General features: G+C 42.1%; 1 protein-coding gene across 1 annotated transcript; it reads left to right on the forward strand.

Annotated features, from left to right (window-relative positions):
- Nucleotides 1–11,370: 11,370 nt before the first annotated feature.
- Nucleotides 11,371–15,175, forward strand: LOC123409893 (adenylate kinase 3). The gene is made up of 6 exons (XM_045102766.1): nucleotides 11,371–11,673; nucleotides 13,112–13,257; nucleotides 13,341–13,460; nucleotides 13,594–13,761; nucleotides 14,392–14,481; nucleotides 14,829–15,175. The coding sequence occupies exons 1-6, from the start codon at nucleotides 11,571–11,573 to the stop codon at nucleotides 14,925–14,927; spliced, it is 726 nt and encodes a 241-aa protein (XP_044958701.1). The 5' UTR covers nucleotides 11,371–11,570; the 3' UTR covers nucleotides 14,928–15,175.
- Nucleotides 15,176–26,777: the final 11,602 nt, after the last annotated feature.

Consider the following 26,777-nt stretch of genomic DNA (forward strand, 5'->3'; position numbering starts at 1 on the left):
ATATGATGAAAACCACATCTTTTTATCCTCAATGGGAACAATACAATACGTGCCTCGCTACCCCTACTATGTCACTGGGTGAGGACACCACAAGATTGAACCCAAAAACTAAGCACTTCTCCCATTGCAAGAATTACCAATCTAGTTGGCCAAACCAAACCAATAATTCGAAGAGACTTGCAAGGATATGAAATCATGCATATAAGAATTTAGAAAAGACTCAAATAATATTCATAGATAATCTGAACATAAACTCACAATTCATCGGATCTCGACAAACACACCGCAAAAGAGTATTACATCGGATAGATCTCCATGAAGATCTTGAATAACATGGTATTGAAGATCAGAGAGAGAGAATAAGCCATCTAGATACTATTTATGGACCCGTAGGTCTGTGGTGAACTACTCATGCATCATCGGGGGGGCAATGGAGTTGATGTAGATGCCCTCCGTGACCAATTCCTTCTCCGTCAGATTACCGAAAAAGGCTCCAAGATTGGATCTCTCGGGAACACAGGCTCCGAGCGGCGTAAAAGTATTTTCGTGGCTCTCTGTTGTGATGAGGGGATATTTGGGAATTTATAGGCCGAAGAATAGAGTTAGGAGACCTGCAGGGGACCCACAAGCCAGCCCCCCCTAGGGCACGCCCTTCAGGCTTGTGCCCTCCCGGCAGGTGCCTTGCCCCCCTTCTCCAAGTCTTCTCGGGTTCTTCTGGTCCAAGAAAAATCATTCTGTAGATTTTATTCAGTTTGGACTCCGTTTAATATTTCTTATCTACAATACTCAAAAACATGGAAAAAACAAAAACTGACACTAGGCTCTAGATTAATAGGTTAATCCCAAAAATAATATAAAATATCATATTAATGCATATAGAACATCCAAAATAGATAATATAATAGCATGTAAAAATAAAAAATTATAGATACGTTGGAGACATATCACTGCTACACAACCGCACCCCGTGCGTCAAGTCACTATTCATAGTTTGGACCATCAAGAGCAAGATGGATGGAGTGAGAGCCGCGCCACTACAAATGAGTCTTCCACATGCATCTCGCAACTTTGCCAATACGAGCCACCATCAACAGTCACCAGATCTCAAGAAAGTAACCCTCACGAAGACCCTCTGATGAATGATAAAACATGATCAGTCATCGCTGGCCTATTTTAGTTTTTGTAAAGTCCGGAGACTCATCCCAACTTGTGAGGGAATCATAGCTTCCATCATCCTTTTCTCACACGGGACAATGCTCTAATAATGCAAATCATCACACTTTTATTTACTTACAACTCAAATATTACGACTCGATATCTAGAATAAAATATGACTCTATAAGCAGTATGGAAGTGATGGCGTGTGTCATAAAAATGAGACAGTGGTGTTGCATGGCAATATATCTCGGAATGGCTATGAAAATGCCATAATAGGTAGGTATGGTGGCTGTTTTGAGGAAAGTATATGGTAGCTGTTTTGAGGAAAATATATGGTGGCTGTTTTGAGGAAGGTGGTTTAATGTACCGGCGAGAGTTGCGTGGTACTGGAGAGGCTAGCAAAGGTGGAAGGGTGAGAGTGTGTATAATCCATGAACTCAACATTAGTCATAAAAAACTCACATACTTATTGCAAAAGCCTATTAGTTATCGAAGCAAAAGTATTAGACGCATGCTCCTAGGGGAAGGGTTGGTAGGAATTAACCATCGCGCGATCCCGACCTCCACACAAAGGTTGACAATCATTAAACGAATCATGCTCCGACTGCATCACATAATGGTTCACCATACGTGCATGCTACGGGAATCACAAGCTTTAACACAATTATTTCTTCTAATTCACAATCTTCATATCTCAAAACCATATGCAAGGAATCAAACTTCTCATCATATTCAATGCACTTAATATGAAAGTTTTTATTATATCCCTCTTGGATGCCCATTATATTAGGACTAAATTCATAACCTAAACCAATTACCATGCTGTTTAAATAACTCTCAAAATAATATGAGTGAGGTACGAGAGTTTAATAACTTCTGTAAAGCACAACACCGCAATGCTCTAAAAGATATAAGTGAAGCACTAGGGCAACATTGCCTAGCTCAAAAGATATAAGTGAAGCACAAAGAGTATTCTAATAAATCCACGATTCAGCGTGTCTCTCTCAAAAGATGTGTGCAGCAAGGATGATTGTGGAAAACTATAAACTAAATACTCATATCATACAAGACACTCCAAGCAAAACACATATCATGCGGTGAATAAAAATATAGCCTTAAATAAATTTACCAATGGATTGAAGACGAAAGAGGGGATGCCTTCTGGGGCATCCCCAAGCTTAGGCTCTTTGGTATCCTTGAATATGGATTGGGGTGACTTGGGCATCCCCAAGCTTAGGCTCTTGCCACTCCTTATTCCATAATCCATCAAATCTTTACCCAAAACTTGAAAACTTCACAACAGAAAACTCAACAGAAAACTCATGAGATCCGTTAGTATAAGAAAAATAAATCACCACTTTAGGTACTGTTGTGTAACACCCCGGACACACCCGCCGACGGTCGTTACTCCTGGCAGGATCTAGACTGGCCCCACATATCAATACTAGTCTTTTCTGCGCACTTTGTCCTCACTCATGCGCACCCGGGATCAACTTCCCGGTCGGTAACCCATCCTAGAACTACTCCAAGCTGAGCACGCTTAACCCGGAAAAGAAGGAATTCCTTATTGATATGAGTAGTCTATCATCCCTAATAAGCCAGGCTATCACATGTTGTGAACTCATTCTTTATTTATATTTATGTAATATTTACTGTATTCCAACTTCTCCATGGTTCATACCCCCCGATACAACCCATAGATTCATCAAAATAAGCAAACAAAAAAAACAGAATCTGTCAAAAAACAGAACGGTCTGTAGTAATATGTATACTTTGAATACTTCTATAACTCCAAATATTCGGAAAAATTAGGAAAAGTAGGGAAATTTGTAAATAAATCATGTTTAAAAATTTCAGATCAAAAGAACGTTCTAGTGAATTTATAAAATTCCTGGACTAAGAGCGAAAGTTTCTGTTTTTCAGCAAAATCAACTTGCAAATACCGTAGACCATCCCAAAGGTCTTACTTGGCTCAAACACTAATTAAAACAATAAAACACAATTATTACAGAAGTAATAATGTGTGCAACACTCAAAAACAGAAGCAAAAACAAAAGCGTAAAAATAAAATTGGGTTGCCTCCCAACAAGCCTATTGTTTAACACCCCCTAGCTAGGCATGATGATTTCAATGATGCTCGCATAAAGGTCAAGAGCTGAAATATAAAGAGAGCATCATGAATCACATGGAAAGCATATTTAAGTCTAACCCACTTCCTATGCATGGGTATTTTGTGACCAAACAAATTATGGGAACAAGAATCAATTATCATAGGAAGGGAAAACAAGTATAACTTCAAAATTTCCAACAAAGAGAAGAAACTTTATATTATTGCAATATGTAAAAGCATATGTTCCTCTCTCATAGTAATTTTCATTGGCATCATGAATAAATTCAATATCACACAAAGCATTTTTTTCATGATCCACATGCATAAAAGTCTTACAGTCTTCCAAGGTAGTGGGATTAACATTAACTAAAGTCATGACCTGTCCAAACCCACTTTTATCAAAAAAAAATCACAAGATTGAACACTCTCCAAATATGTGGGATTCTTTTTACCTAAAGTTGACACTCTTCCAAACCCACTTTCGATATCATATTCATCAAGATTATTAAATAAATTATCAATATCATAAGAAGCATTATCACCCCAATCATGATCATTGCAATAAGTAGTGGTCATGGCAAACTCATCAAATATAGCATCCCCAAGCTTGTGGGTTTGCATATCATTAGCACAATTGATATTAATAGAATTTATAACAATATCACTGCAATCATGTTTTTCATTCAAGGAAACATCGTGAATCACTTCATCACAATTTTCAGATTCACGAATCTCAAGCAAAACTTCATGGAGATAATCAAGTACACTCAACTCACTAGCAATTGGTTCATCATAATTGGATCTCTGGAAAAGATTGGCAAGTGTATGAGGATCCATAACAATAGATTTTTAGCAAGCAAAGATGCAAGAAAATAGAAGGCACATGGTAACACAAGTAGACAAAAAGAGATCCGGCGAGGAAAAGGCGAATAAAACGGCAAACTGGTGAAGTGGGGGAGAGGAAAACAAGAGGCAAATAATGTAAATGCAAGAGATGAGTGTGTGAGGGGTACTTGGTGGGCTTGATCTTGCTATGTATCCTCCCCGACAACGGCGCCAGAAATCCTTCTTGCTACCTCTTGAGCTTGCGTTGGTTTTCCCTTGAAGAGGAAAGGGTGATGCACCAAAGTAGATAAGTATTTCCCTAAGTTTGTTGAGAACCAAGGTATCAATCCAGTAGGAGGAACAAGCAAGGCCCCAATCGTAGTACCTACACAAACAATCATACACTTGCACCCAACGCTAAAAAGGGGTTGTCAATCCCTTCAGAGTTATTTGCAAGGATGAGATCTGATAGAGATAGACATAAAAGATTGCGGAAACAAAAGTAAATAAATTGCAGCAAGATATTTTTGGTTTTTTTGGTTTATAGATATGAAAGTATAATATGGAAAATAGACCCGGGGGGCATAGGTTTCACTAGAGGCTTCTCTCATAAAGGAAAATAATACGGTGGGTGAACAAATTACTGTCGAGTGATACGTCCCAAACGTATCTATAATTTCTGCTTGTTCCATGATCTTTTGGGTGACATTGTTATATGTTTTGCTACACTTTCATATCATTTTACACATATTTGGACTAACCTACTAACTCAGTGCACCCAGTGCCAGTTTCTGTCTGCTGATGTCTTTTTTGCAAGGGCTTTTTACCCAATTTTCTGAACCCGAAAAAATCCAGAAAAGTATATTAAAAAATCAGCGAAACAGAAGCTTCGGGATCACCGAAGGAGGGCCAGGGGCCTCTCACACGGCTTGCTGGCATGGCCAGGCCCTAGGCCGCGCCAAGAGGACGCATAGGTGGGCCCCACCTCCTCTGGTGCCCTCCTTTGGCCTATATTTAGTGTTCCGTGAGGAAACCCTCGTAGACTTTCTGGAATCGCGAATTTCTCCATCGTTCCGCCGCCGCAGCGCTTCCAAGATCGGGAGCGTCAGGAGACCTCTTCCCGGCATCCTACAGGAGGGAGGATTGACCTCGGGGAGCTTCTCCACCGCCATGGACGCTTCCAGGATGTGTCGTGAGTAGTTTCCCTCGAACCATGAGTCCATGACCAGTAGCTATGCGATGTCTTCTCTCCAATCTTGTGCTTCAATGGTTAGTCCTTGTGAGCTGCCCTACATGATCAAGGCATCTATGTAATTCTCTTGCTTTTGCTATGCTCGGTTTGTTGGGATCCGATGGATTATGAGATTATGTTTAGATTGTTATGATTTATATATTTGATTATCCTTTTATGTTATGTTCCTTAGTGATTCATGCATGTTCTCCATTGCTTTTTATTGCTTTGACCAAGTAGTAGATCGTAACTCCAAGAGGGAGTGTTATGCATGATTGTGGGTTTGGGCCCCTCGATGTCTAGCTTGAGTGACAGAAACATGAGACTAGGGGATGTGCTTGTTGCTACCAGGGACAAAACAACGGTGCTTATGACCACGGTTGCTAGGATTGTTTACCTTACGCATAGTTCATTAATGCAGTTGTCCGTTGCTTTGAGTTTACACTTTGGGTGGGTCTCGCAACTTAATACCGGAGAGATGTTCTGGATAGATATCTCAAGGTGGATGATTAGTAAGTAGATCCTGATGAATAAATAGTCTACTTGTCTTGACGTATTGGCCATTACTATTGAGCCTCTAACTATCAAGGAGCATAATTAGCATTGCGGTGCGATCATAATTCTGTCAATTGTCCAACTGTGATTTGTTTACCCTAGCATAGTTGTTTATTGTCTTTTGGGAGAGAGACATCACTAGTGAACATCATGTGACTCTGGTCCATATCACCATCATTTCTTACACCTCCATCATTTACCGCTTTCATTTAATTTTCCATTGCAATCACTATTACCTCCCCGCTTGTGTTTTGATCCTTTGCAAACTACAAGGTCAGATAGATTGACAACCTTTTTGTACTCGTTGGGAGCAAAGTTATTTGTTGTGTGTGTAGGTCCACGTCTTATGCTAGCGCCAGGGTGGAAGACACCTACTTGTTGAGTCTAGGAGTCCTCCTGGTTCAATAAACCTTAAAGTCTTTGTGTGAGGTAAATTTGTTGCTGACTACATCTCCACCTTCCACTTGGGGTCCAACGAGGGGTGAGAAGTATATACATCAACTCGCCATCATCGAGCACTTGATAGAAAAGTGAATAGTTATGAAGACATCCAAGGCAATGATTATGCATATAGGCATCACATCTGTGTTAAGTAGACCAAAACGATTCTGCATCTACTACTATTACTCCACACATCGACCGACTCCTGCCCGCATCTAGAGTATTAAGTTCATGAAGAACAAAGTAACACATTAAGTAAGATGACATGATGTAGAGGGATAAACTCAAGCAATATGATGAAAACCCCATCTTTTTATCCTCGATGGAAACAATAAAATATGTGCCTCGCTACCCCTACTATGTCATCGGGTGAGGACACCGCAAGATTGAACCTAAAACTAAGCACTTCTCCCATTGCAAGAATTACCAATCTAGTTGGCCAAACCAAACCAATAACTCGAAGAAACTTGCAAAGATATGAAATCATGCATATAAGAATTCAGAAGAGACTCAAATAATATTCATAGATAATCTGAACATAAACTCACAATTCATCGGATCTCGACAAACACGCCGCAAAAGAGTATTACATCGGATAGTTCTCCATGAAGATCATGAAGAACATGGTATTGAAGATCAAAGAGAGATAAGAAGCCATCTAGCTACTAGCTATGGACCCGTAGGTCTGTGGTGAACTACTCGCGCATCATTGGAGGGGCAATGGAGTTGATGTAGATGCCATCCATGATCAATTCCCTCTCCAGTAGATTATCGGAAAAGGCTCCCAGATTGGATCTCAGGGGAACAGAGGCTCCCGGCGGCGTAAAAGTATTTTCATGGCTCTCTTTTGTGATGGGGGAATATTTGGGAATTTATAGACCAAAGAATACGGTTAGGAGACATGCACGGGACCCACAAGCCAGGGGGCGCGACCCCCCTAGGGCGCGCCGTGCAGGCTTGTGGCCACTCGGAAGGTGCCCTACCCCCTACTCCAAGTCTTCTAGGTTTCTTCTGGTCCAATAAAAATTATTTCGAAGATTTTACTCCGTTTGGACTTCGTTTAATATTCCTTATCTGCAATACTCAAAAACATGGAAAAACAGAAACTGACACTAGGCTCTAAATTAATAGGTTAGTCCCAAAAATAATATAAAACGACATATTAATGCATATAAAACATCCAAAACAGATAATATAATAGCATGGAACAATAAAAAATTACAGATACGTCGGAGACGTATCGCTGCTACACAACCGCACCCCGTGCATGAAGTCGCTATTCATTGTTTGCACCATCAAGAGCAAGGTGGATGGAGTGAGAGCCGCGCCACTACAAATGAGTCTTCCACATGCATCTCGCAACTTTGCCAATACGAGCCACCATCAACAGTCACCAGATCTGAAGAGAGTAACCCTCACGAAGACCCTCTGATGAATGATAAAACATGAACATTCATCGTGTTTAATTATATCTGAGAAACGACAAAGAATACAACAAAAGACCCAGACAAGAAACAAAAAATACATCATAATTTTCAAAGTCTTCCAACTCCCTCTTCATTGCAAGCCCATGAAGAACGACGTCAACCTCATCGTCAGAAATACTATCATAAAAAAGGGTTGCAATAACCACACTAGCATCTCTAGCAACAACACTTGTGAGAAACTTGCAAGAAAACTAGATGTGCCGAAGCTCATTCTAGAGAGAGACTCCAAAACGGTGGTGAGCAAGCTCAGCAACCCAAAAATTGACATGTCATCTTGTGGTTTAATTTTTGAAGAGGTGAAGAAAAGCTTGAGATTATGGGAGGAGTTGTGGCTTGGGTGAGACGCTCGACTAATGACGCTTCTCATTAGTTAGCAAAGGAGGGTTGTGCGAATAATTTATGTAAAACTTGAGTTTGGTACCCGTCAGATTGTATTCATTTCACGTTCAACTCAGATTGTATCATAATGAATGAATGAAATGCAAGCCAATCCAGTCTAAACAAACACACGTGAGAAACCAAACAAGAGGCGGGACAAAGTACATGCTTGAAGAATGTCGACCGAGCATGCGGCCTGTGAATATGTTGCTGAAGAAATATCGCATAACCACCAACGATAAGAAGGAACACCCATTTGATGTTTGGCGAAGAGAGGAGTACCCCTCTACCACCTTGATGCTCACCCAGATTCAACACTTGTCTTGATTATTTTGACTCACATCCTCGATATCATCACACCGACCAATAATTTTGGTTGCCCAACTCATAGGAGCACACCTTGACAACTGTGACATCAACATTCGAATCAACAATGTTAGGATGGGGAGGAGGCTCGGGAGACTTATTCCATCGCTATGATGTCACCATCACCTCCACATTATCACGGGGACACATGAACAAAACCTACACACAAAAGTACTCACCGAATAATGAACCATGTCCCCCTCCGTAGAAGGGGGAGAATCCATAGTCGCATTGTGTGTGTGTGTGTCTTGGGGGGTGGGGGGGAGGGAAGGAAACGAGAGGTGGCTCGTTGAAGAAAATTACAAGCTTTATTCATTTGAAATAACCATTACATCATTTATGAGGATCGATATAATTTCATGTAAATGATCCTCAAATCGATAGGAAGTCAAAACACATTTAGCCAATGTAGCAAGCTCGTGAGCAACTTTATTTGTTCTTTATTACAATGCCCGAACCTAGAAATAAGAAAACCAGAAGTAAAAGAAAACAATCATCAAAACTGCTGTCGCCGCACCCGCCAACCGTCCTCCATCCTTTATGACATTAATAACCATCAGATTTTCTGAATTAATAATAAGACAATCACATCTCGTCTTTGCGCAAGCAATAGACCAAATTTGAGAACCAAAGCTTCAGCCGTCAAGATATCCACGCATCAATCTATATCTTCCCATTCCCTCAATGGCGAATTGTCTTTGTCATCTCTTAGGACCAAGGTCATGGTACAAAAAGCATCACCATTAAATTTAACAAAACCCATAAAATGGCATGATCAACCCTCTCTTTTTCATGGAAACCTTTGGAGCGGAAGCAGTAACGAAGGTGGCACTAAGAGCATGGATCCCATAGAGAGCTGATGCGCATTCCGAGTTGTCTCCCTATGAACCAATTTATCCCTTTTCCACCACAATACCAAGTTGAGATAGCAATCATTTCATGTGTATTTTGATTACCCATAATACACAGATCCTGTTCTGACAGAAGAAGTAAATACATCAAACATTGCCTAACTAACACGATCCACTTCACATGCTTTATAAATAATGTGATTCATCCCTATCCTTCTTCAAACCTCCCTGGCTTTATTGCAGAGGAATAACAAATAGGATAGATGGACGAGACTTCCATGTATCTATTCACAAATGTAAAATCACACATGAGTGTGTCATGTAGTGTATGTCAAATAACCTTTTTTAACCTTTGTCATACAAGATAATTTTCATCAAATCATACACCAAATATTGTTGGCACGTCGAAATTTGTTTTCATGTCGATGAACTCATTCCATAAAATAAGCAAACCGAACAAAAACCATACTGTTTTTCGTGTAACTTCAGCGACGAAAGCTAGCACGCCATGTTGCTTGGAATGTGCAAAGATTGCGAGAACATTTTTGGGACATGGATGTACGAGAGATTCTTAAGATCCATACCTCATCGAGGAATGGCCAAGACTTCCTAGCTTGGTTCCCGGAGAGGAGCGGACAGTTCACCGTGCGAAGTGCATATCGTCTTGCCACCTTGGGCGCTGTCCCTGGAGTAGTGGGCGCGTCCAGCAACACCCCATCCGGGGAGTGGCCGGTCTGGCGCTGCATATGGGGTGAAAAAGTGCCCCTTAAGATGAGGATTTTGTCTTGGAAGGTGGTCTCGGGTGCCCTAGCCACTAATGCTTGCAAAAAATACCATCATATATCTACGAGGGATACATGCCCCTTATGTGCAAAGGAGATGGGGACCAACTTCCACGCCCTAGTTGCATGTGATCATGCGCGTGAGGTGTGGCTATAGAGGAGGTCGATGTAGAGATTACCTCGCGAGGAGCTGTTGCAAGACACATGGCAAGAATGGTTATTGAATGTGTTGGCAAATTGTGATGAGTTGATGACGCAGTGTGTGATCATGTTGCTTTGGCGTATTTGGTCCCTCCGGTCTGACTTAGTGCATGGGAAGGAAGTGCCAACGGTGGTTGCAACCATCTTATATTTGCAGTCCTTAGATCTCTCCAGATAGTATTCTATAGAAGAGATTATCAAAGGCAAGATTCCTATGGTGCAGGAGGAACCAACTATTGTGCAGAAGGAGCTCCAGTTCCTTCCATGGCCGAGGCCACCACCGGATTGGATGGCCCTGTCTATCGATGGATCTTTCTTACTGTCTAATGTTTCAGCAACGGTAGGAATGATTCTGAGGAGGCATGATGGGAGTGTTATATTTGCGGCATACCGTTGCATATTTAATTGCAATGATGCACTCGAGGCAGAGTTACATGCGCTAATGCAGGGTATGGCTGTGGCTATCCAACACTGCGAGCTACCTATCATAGTCTAGTCGGATTTTTCTATGGCCCTCTCCGCTATGTGTGGTAACAGCTTAACCAGACGTGTCTATGGACATCTAGTTGCTGAGATTCGTCATCTTATGTAGATAGAGTTTTCATTCCCTAAAATTAGTCGTGTGCAGAATAGGATTGCAGATTGATTGACCGTGTATAGTTGTACAAAGAGCATTACTGCTGTATGGCTTGGACGAGGTCCACCGTGTGTCGAGAAACTCTTATCTTTTGATTGTAACCCTATGCAAATGGAATAAAACTCTTTTACGAGCAAAAATAAACATGTTGCGAAAGTGGGAGGCGGATTATTTATGTCTTTTTAAGATGGGATGGGTAGCCAAATTCATTATTTTTAATCTTTTTTTTGAGGGATTTTTTTTTAATCTTGTAGCCGAATTCATAATGGACTCTTTCTTCTATAGGCCAGCCGGGCCCAACAAGCGGCACCACGCCACCCCAACCCAGATCCTTCGATTTCTACGTGCCCAGCAGGTTCCCAGCCGCCGTCACGACCTCGTTTCTCCCGTCGTCTCTCACCAGCCCGCACCAAACCTGCAGCCCCTCTCCCTCATCCCATTGCCAGTTCCACCCACCCGCCGGCTCCACCTTCCGAATCTCGGACGCCTCCGCGCCGGCCGCAGGTCACGCGACTCGACTTGCTTCCGTTCCGGCGGCGGGGGAAGAGATGGCGGCGAACCTCGAGGACGTGCCGTCGGTGGATCTCATCACCGAGGTGCTCCGCCGCGCCAAGTGCAGCTCCAAGCCCGACAAGCGCATCATCCTCGTCGGTAAAACCCGCTCTTGCATCTTCGTTTGCTTCCACCTGCAAGGTTTCTTTCGCAGTCGACGGGGAAATCTAATCTGTGCTCAGCGCATCTGGATTTGTTCATACTTGCAATGCGTGGAGTTGAATTGGGGGCACTTGAATCCACATTGGTGGAATTAGCTGCAGTATTCTTCACAGGGAGATTGGTTCTCACCGCTCTTATTTGTGTTGCCACCTAATTAGTACTAATCACTTTGTTTGTGTGGAATTTTAGTAATTGATAGATGTGTAGAATTTTAATAATTGATACCAATTTTAGTACTATTTGATTCCACCTAATTAGCGGTAATTGATAGATGTGTGGAATTTTTCATCCATGGAAGTTTCCCGAGGATGATGAAACAGAAAGGACTTGTGAATAGTTCTTTAGTGTCATAATCACTATGGTACCATGTGCAAGCCTTTTGTGGTTGGTGAGACGAAAAAAGTGGAATTCTTTGAGTACGAGTAAAGGTATAGATTACAAACAGTAACTTGGGAAGGAAGATATTTATAGTCTTTCCTTTTCTTTGTTTATATGTCGCTTTTCGTTGGATCCAATGTGTCTTCATCATAGTTTCTTCAGTGGTACAACAAATACAAGTGACATTATTTATTTTGTTTAGTGTTTGCTGCTAACAATGTGCTAACCTTTTTCATCCTTAGTATAGAATAAAACCTCTAAGCTTTTGAAAAAATGACTTGTGAATAGTTCTCTTGTGTTTTTTACTAAGTCCAGCAGAGCTGATTACCTGATTCACAACTGCAAGTCTGCAATTACATCATTTTTTTTGCATTGACAAATTGTTACTTTTTTTACAACAAAGATGAATAAATCAAATGCAGTTAATATCTGCCCCTACATATCAAAATTTCTTGCAAGGCCTTGTTTCATTCTATGCAACATCTTGTTTAGGAATATTGACCTTTATAACTAGTAGGTACTCCCTCTGTTCTAAAATAAGTGTCGTGGTTTTAACTAAAACCACAACACTTATTTTGGAACGGAGGGAGTATTATCTAACTACTTCGTTCACTATAAGATGTTCTAACTTTTTTCTGAATCGGATGTATGTTTTAGTGTGTTTGTTCACCCATTTCAGTCCGTATGTGGTCAATATTGAAATATCCAAAACATCTTATATTTGGGAATGGAGGGAGTAGCTGCATCTGACTAGTTGCCTGGCTAAAGGAATACGACATTGCATGAGAGTATCTGAATATGATTGTGTACGGAAGAGGTCAGGTTGTGATGCACTTGGAATGCTTTTGCAGATGCTGAAGAACACACACATAACAATATGATAGTATACTTTAACTATCTGGTTCATCTGATTCCTTAACAGAAAGTGTGATTGTTTGTATTCTAGATTACTCTATGCTCTGGCAATATGACAATGTAACATGTATGAATTCTGTAGGTCCACCTGGCTCTGGAAAGGGTACACAGTCACCCCTTATTAAAGATGAATATTGCTTGTGCCATTTAGCCACTGGTGATATGCTGAGGGCTGCTGTCGCTGCTAAGACTCCTCTGGGGATCAAGGCTAAAGAAGCAATGAACAAGGTAGGATTTCAAGAAGCAAACTAGCAATTAAGAACCATCAGAAACCTCGTTTGTTGATTTCTTTGTTTCTTCACTTTCTTTAGGGAGAGCTTGTTTCAGATGACTTGGTTGTTGGGATTATTGATGAAGCCATGAAGAAACCTTCATGCCAGAAAGGTTTTATCCTTGATGGCTTCCCTAGAACTGTTGTTCAAGCACAAAAGGTACTTGGTCAATACGCATCACCTTGAAAAGCATTATTTCTATTATAAGGACTATATTGACAGATAATAGTAGTTATGTTCTGGGAGATTTTTTTGGGGGCGTCCTAACGGTGTGTTTGAACAATGGTTGCAGCTCGATGACATGCTGGCAAGGCAAGGCGCTAAAGTTGACAAGGTTTTGAACTTTGCAATTGATGATGCAATTTTGGAAGAACGAATTACTGGCCGTTGGATACACCCATCGAGTGGTAGATCTTACCATACGAAGTTTGCTCCTCCGAAGACTCCTGGAGTTGATGATGTAAGTCAAATGCATAATACTGGGCGCTGTGCCTGTATATGTCATATTTGCATGATCTTTTAGATCATTATCGTTGCTTCTCTCTTGCATGCCACTCCCTAGTTTGCCTCACAATTGGCCGTGCTAAGCTGGTATGCACATATATATATATATATTCAATCTTTGGCAAATATTTATGTTGTGGATGATGACTTTTATAGTTTGCCAGATAAAGTCTAGGTTTAATCCTCTATGGGGTTTGCTTCTGGTTGTATGCGCAAATAATTTTGACTACTAGAGCGATGTTATGATTTTGTTTAAATAGTTGAATATTTCCTCAGGCTGTATTTTTATTGATGTCTTGTATAACATAATAAATCCTCTCTTTCCCTGATAGTATGCTATTTACAAATTACCAGAAATAAATATGTTTGACATGTTTTTGCAGTAAGTAGAGATTATGCATTATTGCTAGTACAGCGATCTTTGGTTGTGGAGGCATATGCTACTATTTTCTGCAAGAGTTTGTATGTTTCATCCAGAAAATATGTGTGCATCTGTGATTATCGTATCCCTTTGCTGCTATATATTTTCACTCACTGGTATTTTGGTGCCAATTATTGACCTCTGATTCTTCTCCCGTTTACCAAGGTTACCGGAGAGCCCTTGATTCAAAGGAAAGATGACACAGCTGCGGTCTTAAAGTCAAGGCTTGAGGCTTTCCATATGCAAACTGAACCTGTATGTTTTCTGAACTAACTATGTTTCTTCAGATCTTTCTTCAGGATAAAACTATTCTTCTGTTATTGTTCATCCTCCTGTTGCATACTTTCATGAATGCCTTTCCTACTTAAATCTGGTTTTACGTCTTTTGGGCTTCACATTTCTGGGATGATACCTTATCCCCATTTACATAAATATATATTATATGGTCAACATTTGCATGGACAAGTTATTTTTATTAGCTGGCATATATTCTGACCGCACCGAGTTTCTGATTGTGAAAGGACCGTTGATCATCTGACATCAAGCATATCTGTTGCTGTTCGGTCAATTTTTAAAATCTGAAAACTGTTTGCTTCTCCCAGGTGATTGACTACTACTCCAAGAATGGGTTGGTGGTAAATCTTCATGCGGAGAAACCACCAAAGGAAGTGACCGTTGAGGTGCAGAAAGCCCTTTCATGAAGCAGCCCATTTTCACATTGAAAACGGCATGTACCAAAGCCCTTGTCCGGGTTCCTAGAACTAGGAAGTAATAAACTGATAACGGCATCGTACAATTCACATTTTCTGCCTGCCATGTGCGTGATTGCACCATTTTGTTACAGGTTTTGCAAGCTCATGATTGGTCCGAGCGATTTAGCCGTACAAATGAGCATTATTTTATACATATGGACATCCTTTTTCATATACATGAGCATTATTCTGTGTCACAATACCTTGTTTGTGAAATGTACTAGTATTATCTTTAGGAAATCACTAGTTGAGTAAGGGTGCAGTTACGGAGCTTTTGCGGGATCTATTCTATGTCGGACAGCTTGCTGTGTCGCTTCATCACATCCAAGTCACGCATGGCATGCAGGTATCAGTCTTAGGTTCATGAATGCGCGATAAAGCATGACAAAAGATGCTCAAATCACATACTCCCTCGTCACGGTTTAGAAGGCGTGCGTGCAAATTCTTTAGGATCTAGGTGGTTATTGATTGGCTATGAAATGAGTTAAAAAATATCATTCACACTACGCATGCATATAGAAGTAGTACAACGGAGTACTAATTAGCTACTAGGAGTAAATGCAACGTGCTTTAATCTTTGTCTATTTTAGAAACGCACGCAAGTCTAACTGTGCCTTTTAAACCATGACGGAGGGAATCTTTGTCTATTTTAAAAACGCACGCAAGTCTAACTGTGCCTTCTAAATCATGACGGAGGGAGTATAGATTAATCAAGCAACATTCTCATTGTTGCGAAGACCGTTGCCACCAACAGCGCCGCCTCCATCGACAACATTGACCGGAGAGCTTGCGCCACCATCTTCATGAAGTTGAAGTGAAGAGCTCGCACCACCATCCTCACGAACTTGGACTGGAGATTGAGCATGGCCACCATCACCACCATTCACACGGCTTGCCTAAGCAGCACAACCAATACCGAAGCGAAGCAACCGACCACAAGATTTGAAGCTCCATCTTCCTTCGGAGCATGATCTTCATTCTTTTTCTCTCCCAAAATTCTCTTGCCATTGCATCCATGCCCTTCGTATTCATCATCATGAACCAGCCCTCCTCGGTAGTCCTCTCGTCCTTCCTCTTTTGCTTCTCTAGGGCGAGCTTGCGCTCCTCGAAGGCACACTTCTTTTCCCATTTCTCCCCTTTGCGCTTCTCTTTCTTCTCGGCCATGGCAACTTTTGCATCCCAATGCTTGGCTAGCATGGCCTCCTTCGTCTTCGTCATCTCACCAATTTGATTTCTCAAAGAGATTGCCTCAGACATCCTCTTCACTCTTGCTTTCTCCTTCTTGTTTTCATCCGGGTTGTCTTTGTTTCTTCCTCCTCTTGGTGCATCATCACTATCATCGTCATCCTCAATCTCCACTTTCACGCCTCTCTTTGGAGGGGATTCTTTGTCCCTCACTCTCCACTTTCACGCCTCTCTTTCGAGGGGATTCTTTGTCCCTCACTCTCCACTTCTCACTATCCCGGAGCTAATCCAACAATATTGAAGATCAAGCAAGAATTTTGAATGGCCCAAACATAGATGACCGGAGCAAAGCAGACAAAACATTTTTTTCACCTTCGGGACGTTTCATCGAACATGTTGTAGGCGTGACCGTGAGTTCTCGTCAATGTGGATGCCGGGGTTAGCCGAAAGCGGAGGAGGAGCCCGACTCCTAACGATCACCTTCTTGCCCGGGGGGTTCCCCCGCGAACAGGCGGGGCCGGTCAAGGAGGTCTTCTTCCTCTTGGCTGGGGCGTGTGGGATAGGAGCAGCGACGGGAGGTGTTGGTGTCGCACCGACTGCGACGACACCTTGCACGAGATGACTCCCTTGCCTATTTCTCTTGATGATGTAGGCGGTGGTGAGAGGAATTGGAGTGGTGGCAGGAGGAGTTGGAGCCGTGGAAGGCCCGGGCGAACGGACTAGCGACATTGGAGGCGGTGATGGCGCATCGTATGGCGTGCCTGGGGTGGCGGGTACTCCATTGGGCTTAATTCCGACGCCACAAGGACGGAAAGCGAGGTCAGAGGCCGAGTAGTCAGTGACGACATAGATGAAGGTGAGAAGTGAAGTCGGCGGAAGTTGCGTTGAGCCAACCGAAAGGGGATCCTCCAAAATCGGGCGAATTCCAGCACATATGGAGGAAATGATCTCGTGAATGCGGGATCGGACAAACAAAATTCAACGATGGTGCGAAGAACCTGCTCGGGCCGGGGATATGATATGGACCCGCAAATCGGTGGTTATTATAGCGGACGACCCGGTTTGTGGGATCTGCTAGAGATGCTCTAAGAGCAACTCCAATAGGTTCCCTTTCCCAATCTTTTCTGGGTTTTGGGGGAGTTGGCCCAAAAAATAAGCTCATTTTTCACAATAATTTTTTCATGGGTACAAAAAAACTCATCTCCCCATAAATTGAGGGGGTGTTGCCTATCTCCTAACATGCCCCCCAATATTGTCATGTCATGTCACCGTCGCCGAATAGTAGCCGGAGCATTGCCATGCCATCGCCAACCGACTGACAAGTGGGTCTTGTATGTGAGGTCGGTTATTGGGGGTGGGATTACTGAGTACCTCTAGAAACGTTTATTCTTAATAAGAAAGAAGTGTTTATGAGAGAACCCCAATAAGTGATTATTTGGAGATGCGGTAAGTGGCATTTTTGATTAAGTTAGGAGGTTGAGTGGACCTGCTTTTTTTGCCTCCAAAATTCAAATCAAAGTATCTCCTTAACTGATTGCAAATTGCCAACGTTTTTGTCCCAGTTTTTTTTTAATATTTGGTGAATACCCTACACCAATTTCCGCTTAATTAATCAACCTAACTAGTGTTTTCAGTTTTTCATGGTTTCTCCTATAGCAAGATAAAATTAGGGCTGGACAACATAGATGTAATGCATAAAGTCATCGACACCACAAATACACATACTAAACAACACCCTTCATTTGTAGCGAATTGAGGACAACTTTTAACCAACAAATAAGCACTGGAATGAACTCAAACAACATGCACATGTGACACAAGATTTAACGTGAAAACACCTTCTCAACTTGTAGTAAAAAACCACGGTCGTTGATCGTCCGGTCCACACAACTTCAATGTCAGAATGGTGAGTGCAAATTCTTCTATAGAACCTTTAGTCATATTTACAACACACTCTCCACATTCCCAACCTGCTCTCTCTTTGCCACTAGCTCTGCGTGCTCCTCCTCGTAATGGAGTAGAACACCGTGGCAATTTTTGACCAGCAACGCCTTTTTGATGGCAGTATGCTCGAAGATTTCACTCGGGCGCACGGTCGAGGAGTAGACCTCATAGCACTAACCCAATGACTCCTTAGAAGTGAGGCGAAGGGGAGCATGTTGTGGCCAAAATGTGTTGCATGGGCAAGGTCTTTCTTGCTGATGCCACATCAGCTCATAGTTGCATGGAAGTCGAATCGATGGCGTGTGTTTTCAAATTCTATAAGACAATTCATCAAGGAAGGGACTCTCCTCCACCGCCTCCTGCGCGTAAAGGAGATCCTCCTCCCCCTCGATGGTGAGGTCGGCCAACTCCTCCTCCGCCACTTCGTCCAAGATCTACTCCTCCTCCTTTGAAGAGTGGCACCCAGTCCGAAAGCGGGGGAAGTGACATGGCAGCAGTGAGAGGGAAGTGGAGGATGCGGAATAAGAGCTATTCGTCCATGACTATGTGAACCGGAGCTTGTGAGCTATTCAGCCATGGTGACTAACATGGCGAGAAACTTGACGTTAATGGCTATGTGTAGTTAGCACGTGACCGACCACCATTAATTGGCACACTTCCCGGTGCCATGATGTCTTTCTGTCGTGTGCGCCATTGATAGGGTGAAGAATTTATTTCACGTCCGAGGATGAGGAGGGAGTTGAAACTTCCCTCCCGCGTGAAGGTTGGCCGATGACACGTGCTCTATATATGACCGAGTATGAAGCTCGCTCAATAAGTTATGGCGACTCATGGCTGAATAACTCTCGTAGAGTGGCCTTTTCGACTAAAATCGTCATATTGACGTTGAGGCTGGTATGAGCTAGAGCTTCTCTAATACATGAACATTTCTTCAAATACATGAAACTTTATTTTTAGCAGCATACCATATCTTTTACCTATTTTTGAATTGATTTACAGATTTGGTATTCCCTCCATCCAAAATTACTTGTCGCAACAATGAATATATTTAGACGTATTTTTTAGTTCTAGATACATCCTTCGTCAAGTAATTCGGGATGATGGGAGTAACAAACAATAAATTTCGAGATTAATAATAACATAATACTGTACCTGGTAGCGGGCCGTGCCGAACGCTGCCCGTCAAAACCACTTCGAGCACCAGATCCATTCCGCTCGGTTTTGACAGTTTCAAAAATGTTCTTATGTTATGTGACGGTGGGAGTAGTAGTCAACTAATACTACTTGATTTTGTTTAGGAGAGTGATCTGCGCCGGCGCGCCGGCCGCATGATACACCAACCCCGCGCGTCTGTATTGTTGGATCTTCATGCAACATTTTTTCTTTCGATGCAGCAAAATTCATCGCGATGCAGCAATTTTTTCAACGGTTGCAATAAAAAAAAATATGTAGCAAAAAAAATATCTACGTGATCGTAGCAAAAAAACGAATCTGATGATGCATGGTAGCAAAAGTCAAATACCGGTTGTAACAAATATCTACGTGAACGTGTATGCAACTTTTTTAGTGAACGGTTGCAGCAAAACATAATGCCGATTGTAGCAAAAATTAAAACAGTTGTAGCAAAAGTAAAAAGCATCGATTGTAACGAAAAATCCGATGAACTGGAGTTGCAACCAAACGTATATGCAGTTTTTTTTACTAGGACAAATGTAGTAAAAAATCGCTTGCAACAAATATGACGCTGGTTGCAACAAATTTAGACGAAAAATGTTGCATCCACTCATCAGCGAAGCGCGCGCGTGCGAAAAATGTTGCATGGGCCCGCGCGCGCGAGGGGGCGACCGACGTGTCGTATGGAAACGATTCCCTTTTGTTTATCTTATCTTATATGTACGGAATAGTTAGTGATGCATGGCGCATCACTCAACAATTACTTTTATGCTTTCAAAGGGAATGCTTTAACTGTGGTAAACTTCTCTAAATTTTTTGTATGTCATGGTCGCTACATTTTGTATCCGCATTGAACTTGGTTCGTATCCTATTTTTTTTGTATTTCAGAAAATATAATGTTTCTATGGTGAGGAGTATTTGACGATTGATGTTTTGAAGCATAATACTTTGTGCCAAGGGCAACATCGAACTAGCTAGGATTAGGACTTCTAAAGCAGCTTACTACAAATCATTTTTTTAAAAGAAAAGGCGATTGCCTGACTTTATAGATAAAGCCACGAGTCACACACGTTTCTAGAAAAATAACCATAACCGGCATGAAGGTCACTACAATAGAACCAGAGTACAAGAGACATAATCAGACATCCAGGCCAACACCCATAGATGAACAAGCCCAAAAAGGAAAATAGAGGATCTATTGCCCTGTCGACTGAGCCCTCAGACATAAGGAGATCACCATAGCTTTGACACACGGGATGAGAACGTTAGTAGCATCCTGGTCTTCACTCTTAACCAGAGGCTTCCACTGCTGCATGAAGGCAAGCGATTTGAAAATAAAATCAGCCACCTTATTTAGGAAAACATGTTCAATCATGAATATGTTATGAGTACTCTAGAGAGCCTAGGCCACAATAGCAAAACCAAACCAAAAACACGTTTCAATTGGCCCGGAATTTTGTTAGCGAGGGCTAACAGATGGGCGAAAGAAGAAGGGGCCAATTCACTCCAAGCCAAGATCTAGCACAACTCCATAGCAGGATCACAAAATCACAAGAAAAAAAATAATATGGTCAGAATCTTCATGCCTAGAGTAAAGAGAACACATGGAGGTAACCCTTGGGTTACGCTTTGAAATTTGATCAACGGCCGGAAGCTTGCCCCTAATAGCTTGCCAAAGGAAATTTTTGATCTTTAGGGGGGTCTTCGCTTTCCACATGATCGAAAATCTATTGGCCACCGACCCCAAGCACAACTTACGATAAAGAGATCTCACCAAGAAGGTACCCAAGGAGGAAAGATGCCAGACAACTGAGTCTCTTTCATCAGAGAGCTGCAGGAAAATGATAGCAAGACGCTGCCAAATTCCCAACTCTACATAATCAAGGGAGTGCCGAAAGGCCACATCCCAACCCAAGCAAGCCAGCTGATGGATAGTAATATTAGGATCACCATAGAAGGAGAACAAAACATGAAATTTGAAGCATAGAGGGGCATCCCTATACCACTAGTCAAGACAGAAGCGAATAGATTTCCCGCCCTTAACCACAAACTCCGCATGGTCACAAAACGTCTCTCTAATTTTAATAAGGGAATGCGAAAATTGCGAGCCACGAGCAACAGTGACAAGAACGGGGCTGGAATTCGGGAAATATTTTGCCGAATCATGATCCGCATGGGGGATGCACCATCACCATTTGGCCAATAGACAGATATGCATGATGGAAGTGTTAATGATACCCAGACCACCATGACTTTTAGGACGCCAAATAATCTTCCACTTAACCATCCTATACTATTTCTTGTTATCGACAGTGTTCTAGGTGTTTGTCAAAACCCTCATGAATACCCTTGGGAAGACGGTAGATCCCATGAGAAACATAGGTAAAGAAGAAAGGCAAGAATTAGTTAGGAGAACTTCCCCAACCACAAAATTATATGTACTTCTCCAAGGCATCACATGATTAGCCACTTTCGAAACCATGAGAAATAAATATTTCTTAATAATATTAAAGGAGGAAATCAGAATCCCAAGATATTTAAGGGGGAAGGAACCTGGAAATTTAGTAGATTAGCCACCCTGACTGCCTCCTCGAGAGGGGCACCGAGCACAATGACCTCGTCGTTGGCTAAATTAATCTTCAAACCAGAAATAGACTCAAAGCAAAGAAGTAGGAATTTCAAATTGGCGATGCACGCGCCATTATTCTCAACTAAAATGACCGTGTCATCTACATATTGTAAATGAGTAAAGGAAGAAGATTAGTCAAAACCGGAGTAATGTGGCATGCGTTCGATGTCCGATCTAGAATGCATGATAGAGAGTCAACTACAAAGTTGAAAAGAAGGGGATATATGAGACCCCCTTGTCTCAAGCCTCTACCATTGGCAAAGAAGGGATTGATGCACCCATTAACTCACACCATGGTATGACTACCAGAAACCAACTGCATGACACGGTCAACATATACCCCATCAAAGCCTCTAGACAGTAACACATCACTAAGGAAGGACCATCTAACACAACAATATGATTTTTCAAAATCCAGCTTAAGAATAAGAGCTTGCGTATTCTTGATCCTCAAGTCATGAAAAATCTCATGGAGACTAGCAATACCATCAAGAATAAATGTCCCTTTAATAAAAGTAGATTACAAAGAAGAGATGACCCGATTAGCAACAAGAGAAAGACGGGAGGCAAATCCTTTGGAGGGAAATTTGGCAATATTATTAATCAGCGCAATCAGACGAAATTGAGTAATCGAATCAACCCCCTTCACATTAGGAATTAGAGATAGAATCACATAATTCAACCTAGAAATGTTGATCGTGCCCAAACAAAAACCCTGGATGATGGCATAAACAAAATCCTTGAGTAGAGACTAAAATATCTTCAACAAGACAATAGAAACACCGTCCAGGCCTGGGGCAGAGTTGGAATTGGAGGAGGCCACAACCTCATCAATCTCAGAACAAGAAAGAGGAATAGCTAGAGACATGTTCTCATCCACTGTAAGAGGAGCAGAACTTGGCCAAAAACCATGGTTAAGTAGAGAGGTGACATGGGTTGGGTAGCCAACAAATTAGAGTAAAAAGACACAACATGGGCCATGATTAGATTAGCATTAGAGGACAACATCCCAACAATCACGAGAGAGGAAATCAGACATCTACGACACCTGCCATTAGCTAGGAAAAAATATTTAGTCACCGCATCCCCTTTTAGAATCCAAGCTGTAAAAATTCCAAGGGCATTGGGGCAATTAAAATTGGGATTGTAGTTCAAAACATCAAAATGGACCAGAATAGAAAATGGGTTGTTTTGCTAAATCTTTCCAAAACACATAGTTGGGTTTTTTTTATAAAAGTGAGTCTCATGCATCCCTTGGCATCTCCAAATTTTTGTGGAATTTTTAAAGGAAGTTATCAAAAGATTGCAGTGCAAAAGAGGTCCTTAAAGGAATTGAAAAGCCATTTTTGAATAAGTGAATTGGCAAAATATTTATAAAAAGGTCTCCACTGAATTTGTCAAAAGAAAGGAATTGTTTTGATGCAAGCAGTCAAGTCCCATCATAGTTTTCGAAAACTTCTATTTGGAGGAGATATTTTATAATGTAGAGAAAAAGAGTGTTTCTAAAATCAATAGAAAATCGAGAAATTAAAAATTAAACAAACTTGGCCAAATTTTAATATATGCCCATTAATTTAAATAAGGAATTAAAATGATCTTAATCAGTGACTCTAGCACACAATGATCTCCAAAATGCTACTTAAAAGGAAAAGTTTTTGGGAAGAGGCTTTGAAAAGAGCCATGAAGCAATTTATTTCTCAAATTTTTTATTCTAGGCAATATTTGAAGTTACAAAATAAGATTAAATTTTTAGGGTGTGAGAAACACTACCCCCCTTAAAAATAAATCTCTTCCGTGTGATTTGCTTAGGGAAAGAAAAATAATTCACTCACGAAAAAAGGAACATGATCATTCAAATGCAGGCGCAAACAAGGCAATCATATAGCACAAATGCACTCATATGCAGGTCCAACAAGACAATCATATAGTACACCGTCACTCATATAGCATCAAGAAACACGTCGCTGGTCTAACGTTCACTCTGATGGGGTCAACAAGGCACGAACGATGGGGCTGCCAGAGAATGTATCCCTGGTCATGGGGACACACTGTGCTCCTTCTTGGAGGGGCTAGGAGAACGTGTCTCCTCTGGCTTCGCAACTACGGTGTACCAAGGGAAAATCTGGGAAATTTTCCAACACCAAGGGTGTGAAATTAATCCACCCGTTGGTGGATCAACGCTCCTGGCGATGACATATAGGACAAAAGATGGACACATGAGGACGGCTCTACAATGGGTTGCGAGGCAACGCGGTCTCTATTGTGGGGTTGCATCGAGGAATCCTGAATGAATCCCAATTTGCAGTCATTGGAAAAGCTGGCTTTGAGCAGTTGCACTTGGTGAGAAGTGCTAGGAGTGGTCATGTGCGTGGCCTCAATAGGGTGCCTGGTTTAGGGGCACAATGTATAACACTAGTGTGACCTTTGTCATCGGGGTGGCTACTCAGGTATCTACTCCCAAGTGGCACATCACTCGGGTAGCTGGTTTGGTCGCTCTCGTGGTCACACCCAAAAACTTATTCTAAGGCCATGCTAACTAGGCTACGCCGGTTCCGCAAATTTACCCTTAAAAATAATGGTGTGCATGCATCCTGCAATTTTATTTCAAACATGCTTATTGCAAACATGCGAATACAACGTTACACGGTGACATGGCTACTCTAAGGGACTCGCTCTGCCTTCGTTGGCCTATGAGCGGACTTTCTCAACAACTAATAAGGCTTCTCCGATTGCCATAGTTCCAGAGTTAACTGGGCCATGGGGCGGGGTTGCAGGGTTGCGGTGGTGATGATGTCTCGAACGGCATACCCTTGGCACAACTTCATTGCAGAAAGCATCCAAACTACGGTGAAGTTCTACCGGGGTCATGATCGGGCTGGCTGATGGAAAGGCTGGGGCAGACCTCAGGGATCCAATAGGTATTCCAATTAATATGGGCTGGTTGCTAGAGGCGGATGTAGCTTCACTGCTTTCCGGGGTCCGGCGAGCAATTGACGTGCGGTTCATGACTAGGTCAAAAGTGATCTAATCGATCAGTACCTCCCGCGCTCTCAAATAGCGCACAACCTGCACGAAGGCACGATCTGCCTCAAGGTCTACACTCGCAACGTGGGTTGGACTAACATAGCCTTCACGACTAGGATAGTAGCAGAACGGTCGGCTATTCATCCACGACAACAAATGTTGCAGCTGGACTATAGCTTCTCAGGCTGCAAGCTAAAGGGCTTGGTCTTCTCTGGTGGCTGCTCTACCAGTGAAATGGTAAGGGAATTCCAGCAAGGAACTCCATCCAAACATGTGCACCAAGGCCCAAAAGTGACGGATAGCATCACTCACAGGTTCCTCATGCACCATATACACTAGGGACTATTCTATGCCAAAAACTTGGCGATTGAGGTCAGCAAGGATGGCTACAAAATCTCCAGGATCGAATGTGCTGGTCTCCTTGCAAACAACGCGACTACACATCTTGTTCGTCTGAAGTTATCGGGGTGGGGCTCTCAAGGTTGCGGTTTGCTGGGTTGAGGCAAGGCTGTACTTTATTGGCTAAGGAGTCTTCCATCGCACGCTAGGGGGTGCGACAACTCCCGTGTCGGTCATCGACACATAACTTATGGGCTGGGCTGACAAGTTGGGCACCGACTCCAAAAGGTGTTGGATGGCCACTACGGTTGGCTATTGGGTAGGCTAGACTGGGTTGTGAATATATAAATATCCAGCTAGGGATATCGACATGTCTAATATAGGTTTAGCCAATGGTCATCCTAGCTCTGATACCAAGGTTGTAGCGATCGTTTTTTTGGAAAAACAATTTCCAGAAAACATGCCCTTATGGCCCTAGGATTACTGTTAGCTGGTGGACATTAAATTACAAAAATCCCAAGAAAAAATATAAAATTTGGATTACAAGACCATAAAGGTCTAATGTGGTTGAACAAAGTCTCAGGCTGATGGCGGAAGCGACTCGAGGAATCTCCAGTACCCATGAGACTCCATTCCCACATGAACAACTGACATGGATAAATTCCTATCTCACAAGGCTGCTATCCTCGACTCCTAGGTTCCGGGGCTAACGATATCGTGCTCCTCTCCAAAAGCAATCTGGCCAAGACAATAGCGAGGGACAAGCCAGTGAGTACTTTGGATGTACTCGCAAACATCATAAAAACATATAAGTTAAAGTAGGTGAGATGCATGCATAATTCTCCTAATAATTCTGTGATGCCATAAGAATTATTTCATGGATGCATTCATGCAGATAAATCATTTCCACCAGTGTTGTATAAACAAGCAAGGAAAGGTAACAATCAATTATAAGCTTTTCGATCGGGCGTGTGAGGCGACACCTCGGAAGGACAAGTAACACAAGCCACAGTCGGGCGTCTGAGTGACACCGCACAAAGGGCTCATATGAACGTAATAATAGTTGCCACAGTCGATCGTCTAAGCGACACCACATAACATGCTCATATGAAAGTAATAACAGTTGCCACAGTTGGGCGTCTAAGTGACACCACATAAAGGGTTCATATGAAAGTCATTATAGTTGCCACAGTCGGGCGTCTAAGTGACACCACACAAAGTGCATAATAAAATAAATATTCGCCAAAGTCGGGTGTGTGAGCGACACCACATAAACGTCATAATAAAGTAATAAAGATATCAAGTATCTAGGAGGTAGAATCGTCCTAAGGATACTCTAACAAATCCATATACCACACATGATTAGTCCACATCAGAGATTCATAATAATAATAATGGTTATCATCCCGGTTCATAGATATCATCCTGTTTCAATTTAATTTTCTCCGAAGATCGATACTCAGACCGACACTTGACATGTCAACCAGTCGTCCGTGACCATGGAC

Source organism: Hordeum vulgare, chromosome 7H, assembly GCF_904849725.1.
Source record: "Hordeum vulgare subsp. vulgare chromosome 7H, MorexV3_pseudomolecules_assembly, whole genome shotgun sequence".
In the NCBI taxonomy this organism is placed as follows: Eukaryota; Viridiplantae; Streptophyta; class Magnoliopsida; order Poales; family Poaceae; genus Hordeum; species Hordeum vulgare.